The following is a 17,078-nucleotide window of genomic DNA, read 5'->3' as shown; positions in this document are numbered from 1 at the left end:
AGCTAACTCTTCAGCCCACACAGGGTCTCAAACTTGGAATCACTTGCTCTCTAACATATAACACTAAATGTACATATTCTTTTGCCTACTGTTTGAATTAATACTGTTACTTTTCAAGCATATTTACCTACAAAAACAAAGACATACTCTCTTTGAAATATCATTCCTAGAATTCATAGAGAATTTGCGCATTAATAAGATAGTCTTATTTGGGAAATTTGCATTTGAAGTTTCATAACTCGAAACTAACTTTATGTGTCTATTAAAAAAATAAAACCTTTATTAGTTGATTTAGTTACACAAAAGTAAATTGGTTTTTATACTACTATCAAGACAATTTTCTCCTGAGTCCCACCCAACAACTCCACTTGGACATGGGGACCTACAGGTTAAAAGTGAATGTATTATCTTTTCCTCCTCAACCTTATCTTAGCCTTGGTCCCTATCTCACTAAGTGGTGCCATCACCCTGCCAAGTCTGCACAAGTCAGACATCAAAAAGTCATTCTTTACCTCTTCTCTCCTTCGCTCCCACATTCAATGAGTTACCGAACTCTACTAATTTTACCTCCAATGTATCTCTTAAGTCCATCTACTCCTTCCTGTCCTCACTAATATGATTCTGGCCCAAGCTACCACTATGCCCTGCCTGAGTCTGCAATGGCAAATTATCTGGTCTCCTGCACTGTGACAGCATCTTGCTATTTAAACTTATTAAAATTAAAAAAAAAATCAGTTCCTCAGCCATACTAGTACTCATACATGTGGCCTGTGGCTACTGCACCGAAGAGGGAAGATACAGAACATTTCCATCATCACACAAAGTTCTGATGGCAGTGCCACTCCAATCTATTCCCCACATTAATGAATGCCAGAGCAACCCTTTTAACATGTGAATCAGATCAGCCCTTACTTGAAGCCTTCAATGATGAAGACTCAAATCCTGGGTCTCTGGAGACCTGGGAGGCCCTGTATGACCTCAATCTTCTCTATATTATCAGTCCTGCTCTATCTGCTCTCTGCCCTCTTGCTATATGGTCCCTCTTTTGGTTTCTCAAAACCATCAGGCTGCTTCCCACCTCAGGGATTCTAAAGGCATTGTTCTCTCTGTCTGAAGTGAGCTCCCTGATTCCTTTTCCCTTCATTTAGTAATCCTTACTCATATTTCATATCTGATGCCCACTAAGTTCTCTCATTATACACTTTCTGATAGCACACATGTACCACACCTGCACTTTCATAAGATGGTGAAATTTTTTTTGTCTCCTTCATAAGATTATATGATCCAGGAGAGCAGGGACCAGACCTATTATGTTTCCCAGTCCACATCAGCTCCTAAAAAGCATCTTGCACATAGTAGGTACTCAGTAAAAAATTGATGAACAAAGCAAAATTCTTTTAAGTCAGTCTTATTAAGGACTACACCTATTAAGCCCAGAAGGGCTATATTTTTAAGTAAATATGGATTTTCTTTTGCAGAAAGTCCAGAATTACAGTTTTAATTTTAATGTAAAGTTAGTCTTTTTATAATTGTAAGGCTGATCCTTAAAATAGCAGTTTGAAGTGACCTTTACAATTTCCTAAATAAATTGCCACAGAAACCTCTGACATTTACAAATTAAATAGACTAAGTACTATCTCATCGATAATAAGCCCTGTTGTTATAAACATGATTGCAGGAGACAAATGCAAGTGATGTGTGGTAAAGCAAATCACTGTCCAGTTACTGTCAAAATAACGGGACTAAATGAAGTAATAGGAAATGATGGCCATGATCCAGACATGTCCTTTAGAGTTAAAGCAATGAGAGCTGAAAACTAACAGCCAGAAGCAGCTTCATTTTCTTCTTCCTTGGGTTATGATTCTATAATGAAGGAAGAAGCAAGCTTGGGCATTTGGTGATTTTTTAAAAAAGGAAAAGGGTTTACATATTTGTTTTAATTAATGTTGCTAAGTGCTAGTTGATTTTCTATTTTCTTACCTATAAAATTTTTATATTTGGAAAGAATCAAAATAAAGGAACATAAAGGAACATAGAGGAGAAACAAGAAAAGGTCTTTTTGATAATTTAGCATATCACTCACTAAGCTTCCCCCATGTCTAGATGACTATTTGTGTTATCTGTGTAAATATCTTAGTGGCTGTAAGAGAGAACATGCCTGATTTTATCAGCAGGTAAGGACTGTCTACTTCTAGAAAGAACATATATGGTATTCTTATTCCCAAATGTTCTAAACATAATGTGTATAATAGCTACTCAAATATTATGTTCTTTTATAAAAGGGGTAATGTATTCTTTTCTATAAAAGGGGTAATGTATTCTTTTCAATAGGATTAGGTCACATAAAAGGATTCCTAATACTTAGAAAGAGAAAAAAATATCAAAAGAATCAAGACAAAAAGGATGAAATACTCAGTATCTTCACTTCTTAATTTTATAGACTTCATCTGAATCTGAACTTCTCTCAAAGCAATCCCCCAATGATACTAGTAACACCATATTTTATAGATACACACACACACACACACACACACACACACACACACACACATACATATAATGTTGTTATGTTAACTGAAGAAGGGTGATAATTGTTCTGTTTATAAGACACGGAGCCCCATATTTGGCCTCAACAGTCAAGAGAGATTATCATTGACCAGGACCAGATGCTGCCTCTCAGCCACAACTGAGGAGCAGGAGACAAATTGTTCAGAGAGGAAAAACAGAACCATTGTTAAAAGCAGAGGCAGAGGGCTTCCCTGGTGGCGCAGTGCTTGAGAGTCCGCCTGCCGATGCAGGGGACGCAGGTTCGTGCCCCGGTCCGGGAAGATCCCACATGCCGCGGAGCGGCTGGGCCCGTGAGCCATGGCCGCTGAGCCTGTGCGTCCGGAGCCTGTGCTCCACAACGGGAGAGGCCACAACAGTGAGAGGCCCGCGTACCGAAAAAAAAAAAAAAAGCAGAGGCAGATTGGATACGGACTGCATGAGTATTCACAAAACTCAAGTAAGCTCCTACTAGCTGTAAGATACTATGTGCTGAGTTAACAAATATGATGAAGTCATTGTCCTCAAAAGTTTTGGATCCATAGGAAGATGGGTATGTATGTGAATCATTAGGAAAAGACTGTGATAGGAAAGTACCCAAAGGGTTGGAACAGAGGAGGAAGAAGGGGGCGGGCAGAGGAGAAGCGGGTGCTAACAATTTCCAAGCAGTGCCTTGAAGAAAGCCACCTAGAAGAAATGGAGATTGGGCTGGTTCTTGGTAGAGACAGAAGTGCAGTAAAAGGGCTGAGGAAACAGCACAAGCCAAGACCTGGATGTGGCCAAGCAGACCTTGATTAAAGAATAAAAAAAAGTGTGTCTTCCTTGTGGCTGGAACACAGGATGGGGGTGTGGGAAGAGAGACAGGGGACTCATGAACCCTATTTGTTTTTCCATCAGGAATTGGCCCATAAACAATCCAATTACAAAGGGCCCTTTGTACCACGAAGCATGGCCAAATACATAGTGTATCAGTGACCCAGAAGGTGAAGCTGGGATGTTCTAGAACAACTGACTTTTTGTCCCTCTTCATAGTGACCTCTAAATCCTATATCACAGGAAGAGAAAAGTAAATCATAGAGACTTTTCTTCAACTTTTGAAATCTTTCATGAGAAGGAGAACTTTAAAAACGCTTGTCCTTTCAGAGAATCGTATCTAGTTATCTTGAACTCAGAAAGCTACTCAGGTTCTCTTTTATCCCAAATACTAGAGTGGCCCTCACACTTTTTAGCTCAGCACCCTTTAACACTCTCAAAAACGAATAAGCACCCTAAAGAACTTGTTTATGTAATATCTATCAATATTTACCATATTGGAAATGAAAACAATTTAAAATATTTTATTAATTTATTTAAAGTAATAATATACCCATTATATTAATATATAGATTTTTCATAAGAATATGTTACATTTTACAAAACAAAAATAATTAGTGGGAAGACTGATACCACTTTACATTTCTGCAAATCTCTTCAATGTCTGCTGTACTAGAAGACAACTGGATTTTCGTATCTGCTCTACATTCAATCTGCTGCTGTATGTTGTTCTGGCTGAAATATATGAAGAAAATTCAGCCTCACACATTTGTACAGTTGGAAAGCAAAGAGTATTTTGATAGTCTTTTCAGATAATTGTGGGTAATTTTTCTTTGGTACTACAACAAAACTTGACAGGTGGTCAAGGTTTTTTAACAGTTGCAATGTGGAGTTAGAAACCACATCAATTAATTTTTGTACTATTACATTAAAATCCATTGGGCCATCTTGCACTTTGAATGCACCTTTTCTCACACATGATTTTATAGCAGCAGGCATTGGTCATTTGGAAAATATTGGTTCACTGAATTATGCACATCTTCCAGATGTTGATACATTTGATTATACAACATTGAAAAACCGTATTTGTTAATATCATCACCAATCTCAGAAGAGTCTTTTAGTGTTGGTGAAAGACATTAAGGCTATGGTGGCAATGTGCAAGCTTTTCAGAATTCTAATTTTCATTTAGAAGCTCAAGTTTTACCTTTGGCACAGATACTGTTAGTTTTGCTTGAAGCAACGTGCTCACTTTTGCGACCACGTCTATCAATTACCCAAGTCTGAATAACCAGTTTGTCTTCAGTAGTTCTTTCAAGTAAAAATGGTGACTTGTGAAACAACATGCGGCTAGTTCAGCTTGCAACTCAATCACACGAGTGCTTTTCTATGAGGCAACCACTATTTTTCATCATGCAGCAGAAACACCTTAAGCGTCCTTTCCATTTAATCATACAGAATATTACAATGATGTGTACTCAATGATTGAGATTTACTAGAATCAGTAAATTTTTTGCTTCATTAAGAGCATTCATGAGTGAAACTGGCATCTTTTTATTTGTTAGCTGCAGTGAAGGATATGATCACAGGTATATCTCATTTTATTGCCCTTTGCAGAGCAGACACTTCGTTTTATAAAAATTGAAGTTTGTGACAACCCTGCATTGAGCAAGTCTATCAGCATCATTTTCCCAACACCATTTGCTCACTTTGTGTCTCTATTTGAAAATTTTCACAATATTTCTTTTTCATTACTATTATATTTTTATGGTCTATGTGATCAGTGATCTTTGACATTACTATGACTTACTGAAGGCTCAGAAGATGGATAGCATTTTTTAGCAATAAAGTATTTTTACATTAAAGTATATACAGTGTTTTTAGACATAATACTACTGCATACTTAATGGACTACAGTATAGTGTAAACATAACTTTTTTTTTTTTTTTTTTTTTTTGCGGTACGCGGGCCTCTCACTGTTGTGGCCTCTCCCGTTGTGGAGCACAGGCTCCGGACGCACAGGCTCAGCGGCCATGGCTCACAGGCCCAGCCGCTCTGCGGCATGTGGGATCTTCCCAGACCGGGGCACGAACCCGTGTCCCCTGCATCGGTAGACAGACTCTCAACCACTGCGCCACTGGGGAAGACCCCTAAACGTAACTTTTATATGCACTGGGAAATAACAAAGAATGTGTGACTAGCTTTATTGTGATATTTGATTTATTGCAGTGGCCTGGAACTGAACCCACAATGTTTCTGAGGTATGCCTGGTGTTAGTACTATCTGGTGTCTGCCATGGCTATCACTATGGCTTCAGCAGTTTTGCCCACCATTGCTTTTGCAATGTAACTGCAACTGTCAGCACAGTAAAAAAGGCAGAAAGTCTTAGTGTTATTATAAAAATATAATAAGCTTTGATTGTGTAGATCCCCTGAGAGATTTCAGCGATATCTAGTGATCTGCAGATCACACTTAGGTTAAGTGGCAACCTTGACTATGGTGTTGTGGTCTCAATGCTAGGGCCTTCCATAGACATTATTAACACAGACATAGCTTTTAGCACATTTTTTCTACTACATTATTCTTTAAGAAAAATACTTCTAAAGTAGCAGTGAGGCATAATCATCTAGGAATATCATATTTAAATATAAAGAAAAAAACTCAAATTAGAGTAAAATTTCAAGACGTCGCTAACATCTGCGGCACAGCTAGACATCTCACTTAGGATTTTTCATTTGCTCTCAGGTGCTGCTTAATCTACCACTGTTTTTCCAAATCAGCTTGAGAACATTTCTTTCAGCTACTCTGCATCTTTATATGTCTGGTTAAAGTCCCTAAGGGTCTGAAGTGAGGGCTTCTAGCACAATACTTTCTTCTATGGTGAAGTTGGCTCTCCTGGCAGGAAGCCTTTATCTGCTGGCTTAAAATTGACTAAAGCACCCTGTTTGCTCTTACAATTTCTCAACCCTTAAAGACTCAGTCTCCCCTCCCATCCTGTAGCCAAACAGAAAGAGAAAATGTTATGAAATAGAATACTCTAGCTAATCTGGGTAAACCCTGCTAGTCATTAGCACAAAGGAACAATTTTCTTATCTATATAACCAGTTTATTATAGGCTAGCATCCCCACAGTACCCTGACCAGATATCCCCTTTCTGATTAACAGCTTTAAATGTGCTTACAGATCATCATGCTCACAGTTATGCATGAAAAATGAACAATCTAGTTCCCCTAGTAACACTTACAGTCTGTCTTATGACAGAAGCCTATTTATTAAAGGAACCATGCTCCCTTTCCCCTTTTCTAAAGATTCTCCAACAAGAGTGCTTTTCTTGGTGTTCCTTCTCTCTGTTACTAGAACAGTGCTGGGTATCATAAAGAGCTAAAACAATGCTTAACTTTTTTTTATTATTAATTACTGAAGTATAGTTGCTTTACAATGTTGTTAGTTTCTGTTGTACAGCAAAGTGAATCAGCTATACATATATATGTGTCCCCTCTCTTTTTCATTTAATTTTAATTTAATTTAATTAATTATTTATATTTTTTTGGCCGAGTCGCATCTTAGTTGCGGCACATGGGATCTTTGTTGAGGCATCAGGATTTTTTCTTGCGGCACGCGGGCTTCTCTCCAGTTGTGGTGTGCAGGCTTCTGTCTAGTTGTGGCATGCAGGTTTTCTCTCTCTAGTTGCGGCACAGGGGCTCCAGAGTGCGTGGGCTCTGTAGTTTGCAGCACTTGGGCTCTCTAGTTGAGGCGCACAAGCTCAGTAGTTGCGGCGCATGGGCTTAGTTGCCCCGCGCCATGTGGGATCTTAGTTCCCCTACCAGAGATCAGAGCTGGGTCCCCTGCACTGGAAGGCGGATTCTTTACCACTGAACTACCAGGGAAGTCCCTATATCCCCTCTCTTTTGGATTTGCTTCTCATTTAGGTCATCACAGAGCACTGAGTAGAGTTCCCTGTGCTATACAGTAGGTTCTCATTAGTTATCTATTTTATACATAGTAGTGTATATCTGTCAATCCCAATCTCCCAGTTCGTCACACCACCATCCACCCCCCACCCCTGGTATCCATACTTCCATCCTCTACGCCTGTGTCTCTACTTCTGCTTTGCAAAAAGTTCATCTGTATCAACAATGCTTAACTTTTGACTTACATTGAGCCCATTGTCCACTATTGGGATTCAGATAGTTAGGATAAAGGCCCTGTGGTTTTTCCAGGTTGTTCAGTACTGTTCGAATATTCATTACCTACAATAGAAAATGGAATGTTACTATGAAAATATGAAAAACAAGTTTGGTGCCATTCTTCTCTCTTTCTTGATTACATTTTTCCATGTTAGAAAAAAAACCCATTGATTTAAATGATGCAGAATTAGAGCAAAGAGAGTTGCCACCAGCTTACAAAAATAATAACTGTAAGTGAATACAGTCTACCATATGCCAGACACCATAGAAGAAACTAGGATGTATCAGTGGATAAACAAAGTCATTTCCATTTTGGAATTTGCATCCAGTGGAGTGAGACAGATAACAAACAAATAAATATATCAGGTGGTAATAAATGCTATGAAAAAAATACAAAAGAGTAATGGGACAGAGTGATGTGAGGTGGTGAGGCTGTACTCTGTTAGTCAGGGTGGTCTGGGGAGGCTACTGGGAGATGGTTTCAGCAGAAATTTAAAGGAATGAAGGAGTAAGTCATGCAGAGCAATGAAGGAAGAGCACGTGGGCAGAAGGAAGAGCAAGTACAAAAAAGTTCTGAGAAAAGAGTGCGTTTGGCAAGACCACCAAGGGTGGAGGTGAGGAAGTGAAGGGGAGAATGTCAGAGAGCCTAGAGGTGGCCAGGGCCCACATCTTGCAGGCCTCACAGACCATAATGTGGGCTTATCTTATTCTGAGTGTGACGCAAAGCCATTGAAAACTTGTGTTTTTACAGGATCGGTGTGACTGAGGGGGCAAGGGAGGAAGTGGTAGTCAGATGGCTACTGCACAGTCCAGGTAAGAGATGACGGATCCCTGGACTAGGGTAGCAGCACAGGTAACGGGATACAAAGGATTTCTTCATGGATTGGATCTGAGGTTTACCAAAAAGAGAGGAACCAGGATGACCTCAAGATTTCTGGTCTGAGACATTGGGTAAACTGAGGCGTCTTTACCCAGATAATGAAGACTAGAGTAAAAGCCAGTGTAAGGGCTGTCTGAGACATTTTAAGTGGGAGTTGTCTGATAGACCTTTCAGTGGAAATGTTGAATAGGTACTTAGCTATAGAGCCTGGAGTTCAGGGGACAGGTTGGAATTGGAATTACAAATGTGGAGTTAACAGCCTACAGACAGTATGTAAAGTCATGAGGTTGGATGAAATAATGGAGAAAGTGAATGTAAAAAGAAGAGGCCCCGGTTTGAGTCCTGGGGTTTTCCAATGTTTAGAGGTTGGGGTGATAAAGAAGTTCCAATATAGGAGACTGAAAAGGAGCACCTGGCAAAGACAGAGGTAAGCCAGGGGCAGAGAATGCCCATGGAGAAGTGATCAAGTGTGCCGATGCTGAGAGGGAGAGGGAGAGGGAGAGGGGGAGGGAGGGGGAGGGGAGGGAGGGGAGGGAGGGGAGGGGGAGGGGAGGGAGGGGAGAGGGGGAGGGAGGGGAAGGGGAGGGAGACGGAAAGGAAGATGGGGAGGGAGAGGGAGAGGGGAAGGGGAGGGAGAGGGAGAGGGAGAGGGGGAGGGGGAGGGAGAGGAAGATGGGGAGGAAAAGGGAGGGAGAGGGAGAGGTGAGAATGACTACTGGATCTGGCAACACAGCCCTCACTGGTGTGGCTGGGAGAAAAGCCCAGCGGGAGAGCATTCAAGGGAGTGGCAGTCAAGAAGCCAAGACAACAAACACAGACAACTCTTCCAAAGAATTCTGCTGTAAAGGGGAGCTGACAAGTGGGGTGAAAGCTAAGGGTGGAGTGGTGGGGTAATGGGTGTGTTTCTTGAAAATTAGAAACTGATTCAATTGCTACTTTGCATTTGTAAAACACTTTGAGTTTAAAAAGTCTTTCATGTATACGGTTCACAGAGTCCACAAAACACTATAGTTTTAGATAAGGGAAAAACTTCAGAGATGTAAAGTTACTTGCTTGAGGTGTAGAGAATCAGACATGTAAGCGAGGCCCTCTTGCACTGAGTTAGAATGGTGCTGTGAAAAGAATGGTTTACAGTTTGGTTAAATGAAATGCTGCATGTAACAAAACTTCATAAAGGGCTACATTAAAATTGGTGGTTCTTTTCCACGTTCCGTATTACTAAATCTCCCCAGAGAGGGATGTTGTTTCCAACAAGTACTTTTTTGCAGTGCAAGGTATATTGGAGAATCTCACCTTATCAGCAAAGATGGGGTTTCCTGATAAGTAGCTCAAGTGTATAAACTCCAAATGCAGAGTTCCAAATTCTGCCAAAATACTGCTGCCTCCTGAGGCCCAGGGCCAATTCCTTCCAATCCCACTAAAGAAGAGAAGAAAGTGAAGAGTTATGGGTCAGAATGATTCCATTTTTTGCAGCTCTAAGTAGAAGTGAAAGAGACAGCTTTTGAATAATGACACCTCAGTTAATAGTTTGCTCTGTATATTTTAAAATATCCAGTGTTGCTTTCTTTGGCTACTGGTTTCAGGCTTTGATTCCTATCTTCAAATTGAAAATTACTTTTGACTTAAGTCAGAAAGAAGTTGTTATGTGCTTGCTGTTGATGAACAAATATTTTAGAAGGTACAGGTGCCATAAAGAGATATACACCCATTCCGAGTAGAATACAAAACAAAATCAGACCAAAACACCCCTATCGTGCTCCATACCCCATATTAAGCCTTTCAACATTTTAATTAATTTCGGTCTGAGAGTCCAGGGACTTTTATAGACGTTCACATTATATACAACATTTTTCTTGGATATAAGATATATTTCAAAGATTCGTTAGTTATATACTCATTCCACCCTGCTTTAAACTTCCTCCCCGTTTACCAGACTTCCTTTCTTATGTTTCCCTTCACACAATTTTACCTATTTTCCAAGGCACTCATGTATTCCATGACCTATTTAATCTATGCTCAAGAACTTCAACAAAATTATGTAATTCAAATCTGAAAGAGGTCAAAGGAATAAGCTTAAAAAATTATTGCCTTGTGGCTCATCTTAGTGAAATGCTTTTTAAAAAGAGTTAGTCCTAAACATACACTGACACAGATACACATAAAGTGGCTCTTGAGACATGGTCATACCCTTGGGTACAGTTTATGTCTGGAGAGCTACTTAAAATGTCAAACACAGGTGATAATTCAAATAAAGTCAGTGATTCTCCTGACCAATAAATTCTCTTCCAGAAAGCTGAAAACCCACATTTTAGTTTTCATTCAGACTTACATTTACTGCATGCCTACACTTTGCCAGGGACTATGCAGGGCACTGGGTTACAAGGATCCTTATAATGGATAAATCACTCTTAAGGACCTTATAGCGTAATGGGAAAGAAAGACCTAAGCGTAAATAATTCCAGTCACATACAGTAAGTGCCAAGTTAAATGTGTGACATGTTCTGAGCACCTAGGGCCAGGACATGCAATCCAACATGGAAGGGATCACAGAAGGCTTCTTCGAGGCGAGTCCTGAGTAGATTCTTGAAGGGTAAATAACAAGTAGTGAGGGAAGAATGGAGAGAAGGAGAATCTGGACACAGAGAGACACACAGCAGAAGGGCTAGCCAGGAACCTGAGGTAGCTCCTGAGACTGGTGAGTGGAGGGAAGGGAAGGTGGCAGGAGAGAAGGCTGCAAGGTTAAGTTGAAGCCAAACCTTGCAGGCTTGTGGATTTCTCACTTTCCTCTCTTTCTAAGTTGGCCCCATTGACATACTGCTCTTGGTGTCCCCTAGGTTTCCTATCCCCTTTGTTTTTCATTTTACGCATTCACAACCCTGGGTAAACCCTTCCAGTTCTGTCACTGCTTCTGCCACAGGCATGCTGAGGATGCTGATGAAAAGGAAAACAATGGTGACAATCTGATATCTGACACTGTAGGCTGCCACCCTCTTATTCCCTGTTTCTTTTTGGAGTAAAATCTAGATTTTGCTCCCAAATACAGATTTATAGTAAACCTAATAAAAAATAAACAGAAATAAAAGACAGAGATCTGAAAACCACATATTCATTTATTTTAGAAAATGCCTTACATTTATTAACTTCTGGGACTGAGAGTCAGTTTTTATTTTCATCGTTGGCTTAGATCAAAGGAATATCCAATCATCCAAATAGGATGAACAGCTACTTTCAAATTTTATTAACATATGGCAAATGCATACAGTAATTGGTCACTAATTTGCCATCATGACATGTTATGTTTTTATTCCAACCGTTCTATCACTGACCAAAGTCAATAAACCTGTTTAGCAAAACTCCAAATTTCTATGTTCCAGAGAAACTATAAAAGCCACGATATCAGGGCAAGAGGGAGTGATGACTTCACCCTGGAGAAGGAAGAGGATGGCATGCCAAGGAGCCCAGCCCAGTTTCCAGCGCTTCAGGGACTGGTTCTTTTCAAGTTCAGGGTGTTAGAGGCTATAGCAGCACACTCAGATGTGAAACTTAAGCTGTATATGTACTAAATAAAATTCAAATTACTTTTGTATGCAGGCATTTGTTCTCTGCTATTAATGTGGTTAATCAAGAAAAAAATCAGAGATATACTGAAAAAATTTCAATATGTTAAAAAAAGATTTAAAGGTTTATATATATATATATATATATATATATATAATGTCTTTGTCTTTGCACACATTCATATCAGAAGGAAAACAGCACTGTATCACTAATTATACAGGGAGCAAAATATTAAAAGCACTAGCAAAGGATATATCATGTGAACAGAAAGGAAGCTGGGTTTCCAATACATATATATTTATATGAAAGTATAGCTTTGGTTGCCATTCTTTCAATCTACAAAATTACTGTGCTTCAGTAAAATTATAAGATCAATGGTTACACTGGCTCTTAAATGTAAATCAGGGAAGGGCTTCAAGAAATCAGATAGGGCATCATTATATCTAGATATTAAATAAGGTCATTTGCCTTTTCTTAGGCAAAGCTGCAAAGACATGGAGATTGGCCTGGAAAGCATGAGGCACATGCCATGGGCCATCACAGCTGAAATACCTGTGTGTCGGGGAAGGGCTGCCTACTTGCACAGCAAATGTGTAGTGAGTCAGAACCAAGTTTTGGTCACTCACAGAACAATTTCTAAGATCTTTTTTGTGTCTAAATTCTATGAGTCTATTGAAAAATCTATATATTTATATGGCTCTAATTTCTTTTTTTCGGTATTTTTATTTTTTTAAAACTTTCTATTTTCTACTGCAGTATAGTTGATTAACAATGTTGTATTAGTTTCAGGTGTACAGCAAAGTGATTCAGTTATACATATACATGCATCTATTGTTTTTCAAATTCTTTTCCCATTTAGATTGTTACATAAAATTGAGCAGAGTTCCCTGTGCTATACAGTAGGTTCTTGTTGGTTATCCATTTTAAATACAGCAGTGTATCCATTTTAAATACAGAATATATAAAATAATATATATGGACAGTGGGCATTTGACATGAATATGGTGAGTCTGTGATAAAGGGAAATGGGTCAAGAAAGATTCTGCTCCCTTGGTCTGGGAGTCAGGGTGCCCTGGGCATCCCATGATACCAAAGGCTAAGCTTTCTAGACCTCTGGCTCAAAATGAATTTAATTTGAGAGAATAGGGGATTTTAAACGTCTTTAACTTTAGTTCTGCTATCATAGTACTTTAAAGGCAATCATGTTCTCCTATCTACCTTTATTTTACAAGCACTAATAATGTTTTAGAAAAATATTTTAAAGATAAAATAACAGTTTGTGTTCAGAAACTGTATATTCCATAAGGCAGGCATGAAAGGGAAGAACATTTAAATATTGCCAATATTGTTATAATGACTGCATTTTAAGCCAAATATTGCCAATATTGTTATAATGACTGCATTTTAAGCCAAAATGATGACTCAGCATATGGAAATATATACAGACACAAAAAGGCAATTAACATGACTGGGGAGCTGTCAAGTGTTTGGTTCAAAGAATCCTGGAATAGAACTTCAAACTTTGCTATCATTCTAATTTCATTTATTTCGGTTTCCTCCAATCTCCAGTTCTTCCATTTTAAATTGGAGTATTATTTAAAACATGTGTCTCAACTTTTACTTTAATTTAAAATTTCACTATTCTACAAAGGTAATAATTCTTTGAAAGTAAAACATCACATCAGAAAATAACTGATTATGGCAATTGCAATTAGAAACATGTCTTTTAAAATACTGAGTTGCGGGCTTCCCCGGTGGCGCAGTGGTTGAGAGTCCACCTGCCGATGTAGGGGACGCAGGTTCGTGCCCGGTCCGGGAGGATCCCACATGCAGCGGAGCGGCTGGGCCCGTGAGCCATGGCCGCTGAGCCTGCGCATCCGGAGCCTGTGCTCCGCAACGGGAGAGGCCCGCGTACCGAAAAAAAAAAAAAAATTGAGTTGCTATGATTCTTTTGAGAATGTGGATTACTGTGTTGTTGCTCTAGAGACTGTAATTTGAATGTGGTTTAGTAGCAGCCGTAATATACTTCCTCATTCTACTGCACTCAAAAACAAGAAGGTATAATTATTTACCGAACTCGTAACTCTGATAAGCAATGGGTGTTATGTGATTTCTCTTCTCTCTACAGTACTAATGATGTTATTCTAGCACGTTTGAATCCTGTGGGAGAGCTGCTCTTTCGCCAGAGCTTGTAATGAATCAAGTAGCTGGAGGATTGCTCTGGATTGATGGTATATGCCTTCAAAATAATCTTAAATCTAGGTACCTGAAGTTATATGCTATCGTTACTCCCCAGATACAACTTGGAATATTAACAAATACATTTATTTACTTAATATAATCAAATGCAACAAATAAAGAATTTACAAAACTGAAACAATTCTAAGAAATTGCCAGATGAATATGTAAGCAAAACATTAAATAGTTCTAAAGTCTTGATTAGCTATAGACTATCAATTTACTCTTCCTTGCTGCTTGCTCTTCTCTGCGAAATGGGAAATGGACCAATAAAGAAATTTCTTGAGGATTCTTGTCTGAATAATCTCTGATTAGCTGATCAGTAAACAAACTCCTTTCAAGTTCATAGTCCAAAATACGGCTTATTTCTTGTGGCTATGGAGTTAACAAGTTTTGGAAGAAAAAAATTTCCCATATTCTATATAGCATGGTAAAGCTTTACTTATGTTTGCAAATGACGGGGCACGCAGGGATATTTAATTCAAAAGAGCAGATAATCCAATAATATTCCTTTTGGATTTTAGCATAGATTAGGAAAAAAATAATTGGAAAGTTCATGATGATTGTTTCATTTAAATGTATTCCCAAAGCTAATTGATTTTGAGATTAAGCAATTTCAGCTTCACTTATTACAAATGCTTCCTTCCTGCAAAGGCTGGCACAGTGCCAATCTTTCAAGTTTGTAGTCTAAGACCTCATTAAGACTTGGACTGGGCTTCCCTGGTGGCGCAGTGGTTGAGAGTCCGCCTGCCGAGGCAGGGGACACGGGATCGTGCCCGGGTCTGGGAAGATCCCACATGCTGCGGAGCGGCTGGGCCCGTGAGCCATGGCCGCTGAGCCTGCGCATCCGGAGCCTGTGCTCCGCAACGGGAGAGGCCACAACAGTGAGAGGCCCGCGTACCGCAAAAAAAAAAAAAAAAAAAAAAAAAAAAGACTTGGACTAACAATTCCAGGGACTGGCATTCTAAGACTAGTCAAGATTCTACTGTAGCTCATGCACAGAAATTTTGACTGGGGAGCACTTGTCTCCTGAGGGCTATCCTATCAGGGAAAGCTGGCTAATGAAGGGTAGCCACTTGACTGAATTCATTCACAATCCAATACTTACTGCTTCTGAACAGCAGCATGTGGTTTATGTCTCCAAAGAATGTTCATACTTAAGTTTTTTAAGCAAGGGCCCAAATAATTTTTTAAAATTATCCATATCTTGTCCCACTTTGTAGGTATTTATTTTAGACAGAATCGAAACTGAATATTTATTATTTTAGTTTATTCTCACAGTCAATACTGCTGTCCTTGTATTTGACTACCTTGGATTGGAGGATAGGCTGGGGGCTACAAAGACTGAGATGATATGTCCTCTCTAATTCCATAACTAACCTGTTCCTAAGGTTCAAAGATGCTAAAATTCTGTTTTCCAGCTGCCCTTTGGGTAAGACCTCCTTGCTAACCAAACCACTTTCAACAGACTGAAAATAAGTTGAATGTAGCTTCTGCCCAGTTATTGGGCAAACTGGGATATCCTATCATTAGGTCAGAGGACACCACCAAAAGGCAGTACTGATGAGAAAGCATTTCAGTGCCCTTAGGATGTGTGGGCACGCACATACATTTACTTTACCGCACTTAAAAAAAATCGTATTCTACCTGTTGTTTTTAATATACATTACATTTTTCACGGACATTTCCCATGTCAATCAATGTACATCACCGTTGTTGTTGAGTGTTGAGTGCGTAGTATCTGACTGAATGGATATATTCTAATTTACTTAAACACACCCCTACTGATGGACACTGAAGCTAATTTATTTTTTAAGTTTTTATTTTTTCCACTGTAAACAATTTAGTGGTATGTCTGGACCTTTTATAAAGCTAACTTATTTCTTAATAAAAATGCCTACATTGATTCCAGCTGGAAGATGTTAGTTGAATTGTCTAAACCAATAACGAGGATGGATTTCGGAATGTGTATTGGAGGCATAAATGCCCACTATTTACAGTTATTTCTCTTTATAAAGTGGGCCTGTTGTATCCCACCACATTTGGTAGCCTCTAGAACTCCTGGGATAGCTCAAATCCATTTGTTGAAATCACATTAAGTCCTTTAAAACTGGAGAGGTGGAAGTTACAGACAAGGATCTATATCCACTTTTCGAATAAACCTCAGGAGGGAACAGAAGCATAGTATAAGTCCATCTTCCAAATGGTAATTCACTAATAATAGTTTGCCAGAACTTCCCTTCCTTTTAGATACAATTATTCCACTATCGTAAGAGTATAACACATAATATCATTCCACAACATTACTTAAGATCCAAGACTACAGTCAGATTTGGCTATGTTTATTCATCTCTTTTTCTGCCTTTCATTCTATGGGTCTATGGCTCATCTACAGATCAAGATAAATGAAATCAGCACAGATCCCAGGCTTTTAATTTTTCAAATGGTATACAATTGTCTCTTTACACAACCAGAATGGCCAGGATTTCTCCTTTCTACTAGATTCTAAGATCCTCAGGGACCCAGATGCTGCTTTATGCACCTGTGTAATCCCAAAGTCTAGAGCATTAGACATTCCCTAATGATTAATAAATTAGTTATCATTATACTTCAGGGTGGGCAATAAATTGTTTTTAAGGCAAGATCAGTAAAATAAATGCTAAATTAAGGAACCTGTAGTGGGAAAATGTAGCTAAATGCTATTCAAATTCCCAATGATGAATCAGCAAGAAAGTTCAAGAAAATAGATGATATATAGGTAATCAGGGCTAATAACTAGGGCATTCTTTAAAGCTGTGTTATGTAAATTTAGATATTTCTCTTATCATCTAATGGAAAACTAATCAGTCAAAAGAAAC

The 17,078-nt window shown here is 39.0% G+C and overlaps 1 protein-coding gene across 2 annotated transcripts in view; it reads right to left on the bottom strand.

Moving 5' to 3' along the window:
* The window catches only part of MAN1A1 (mannosidase alpha class 1A member 1), a 179,589-nt gene that overhangs the window by 34,357 nt on the left and 128,154 nt on the right, over nucleotides 1-17,078 (bottom strand). For both annotated transcript variants that reach the window (XM_060030030.1, XM_060030031.1), the window contains exons 6-7: nucleotides 9,718-9,841; nucleotides 7,514-7,607 (exon numbers count right to left, since the gene is read on the bottom strand). In XM_060030030.1, the coding sequence (XP_059886013.1) occupies nucleotides 7,514-7,607; nucleotides 9,718-9,841 (218 nt within the window). The remainder of the gene's footprint in view (nucleotides 1-7,513; nucleotides 7,608-9,717; nucleotides 9,842-17,078) is intronic.

This window comes from Delphinus delphis, chromosome 14 (assembly GCF_949987515.2).
Source record: "Delphinus delphis chromosome 14, mDelDel1.2, whole genome shotgun sequence".
NCBI lineage: Eukaryota > Metazoa > Chordata > Mammalia > Artiodactyla > Delphinidae > Delphinus > Delphinus delphis.
Note: the sequence above shows the minus strand (reverse complement) of the source record. Positions and strands in the feature narration are given on the sequence as shown.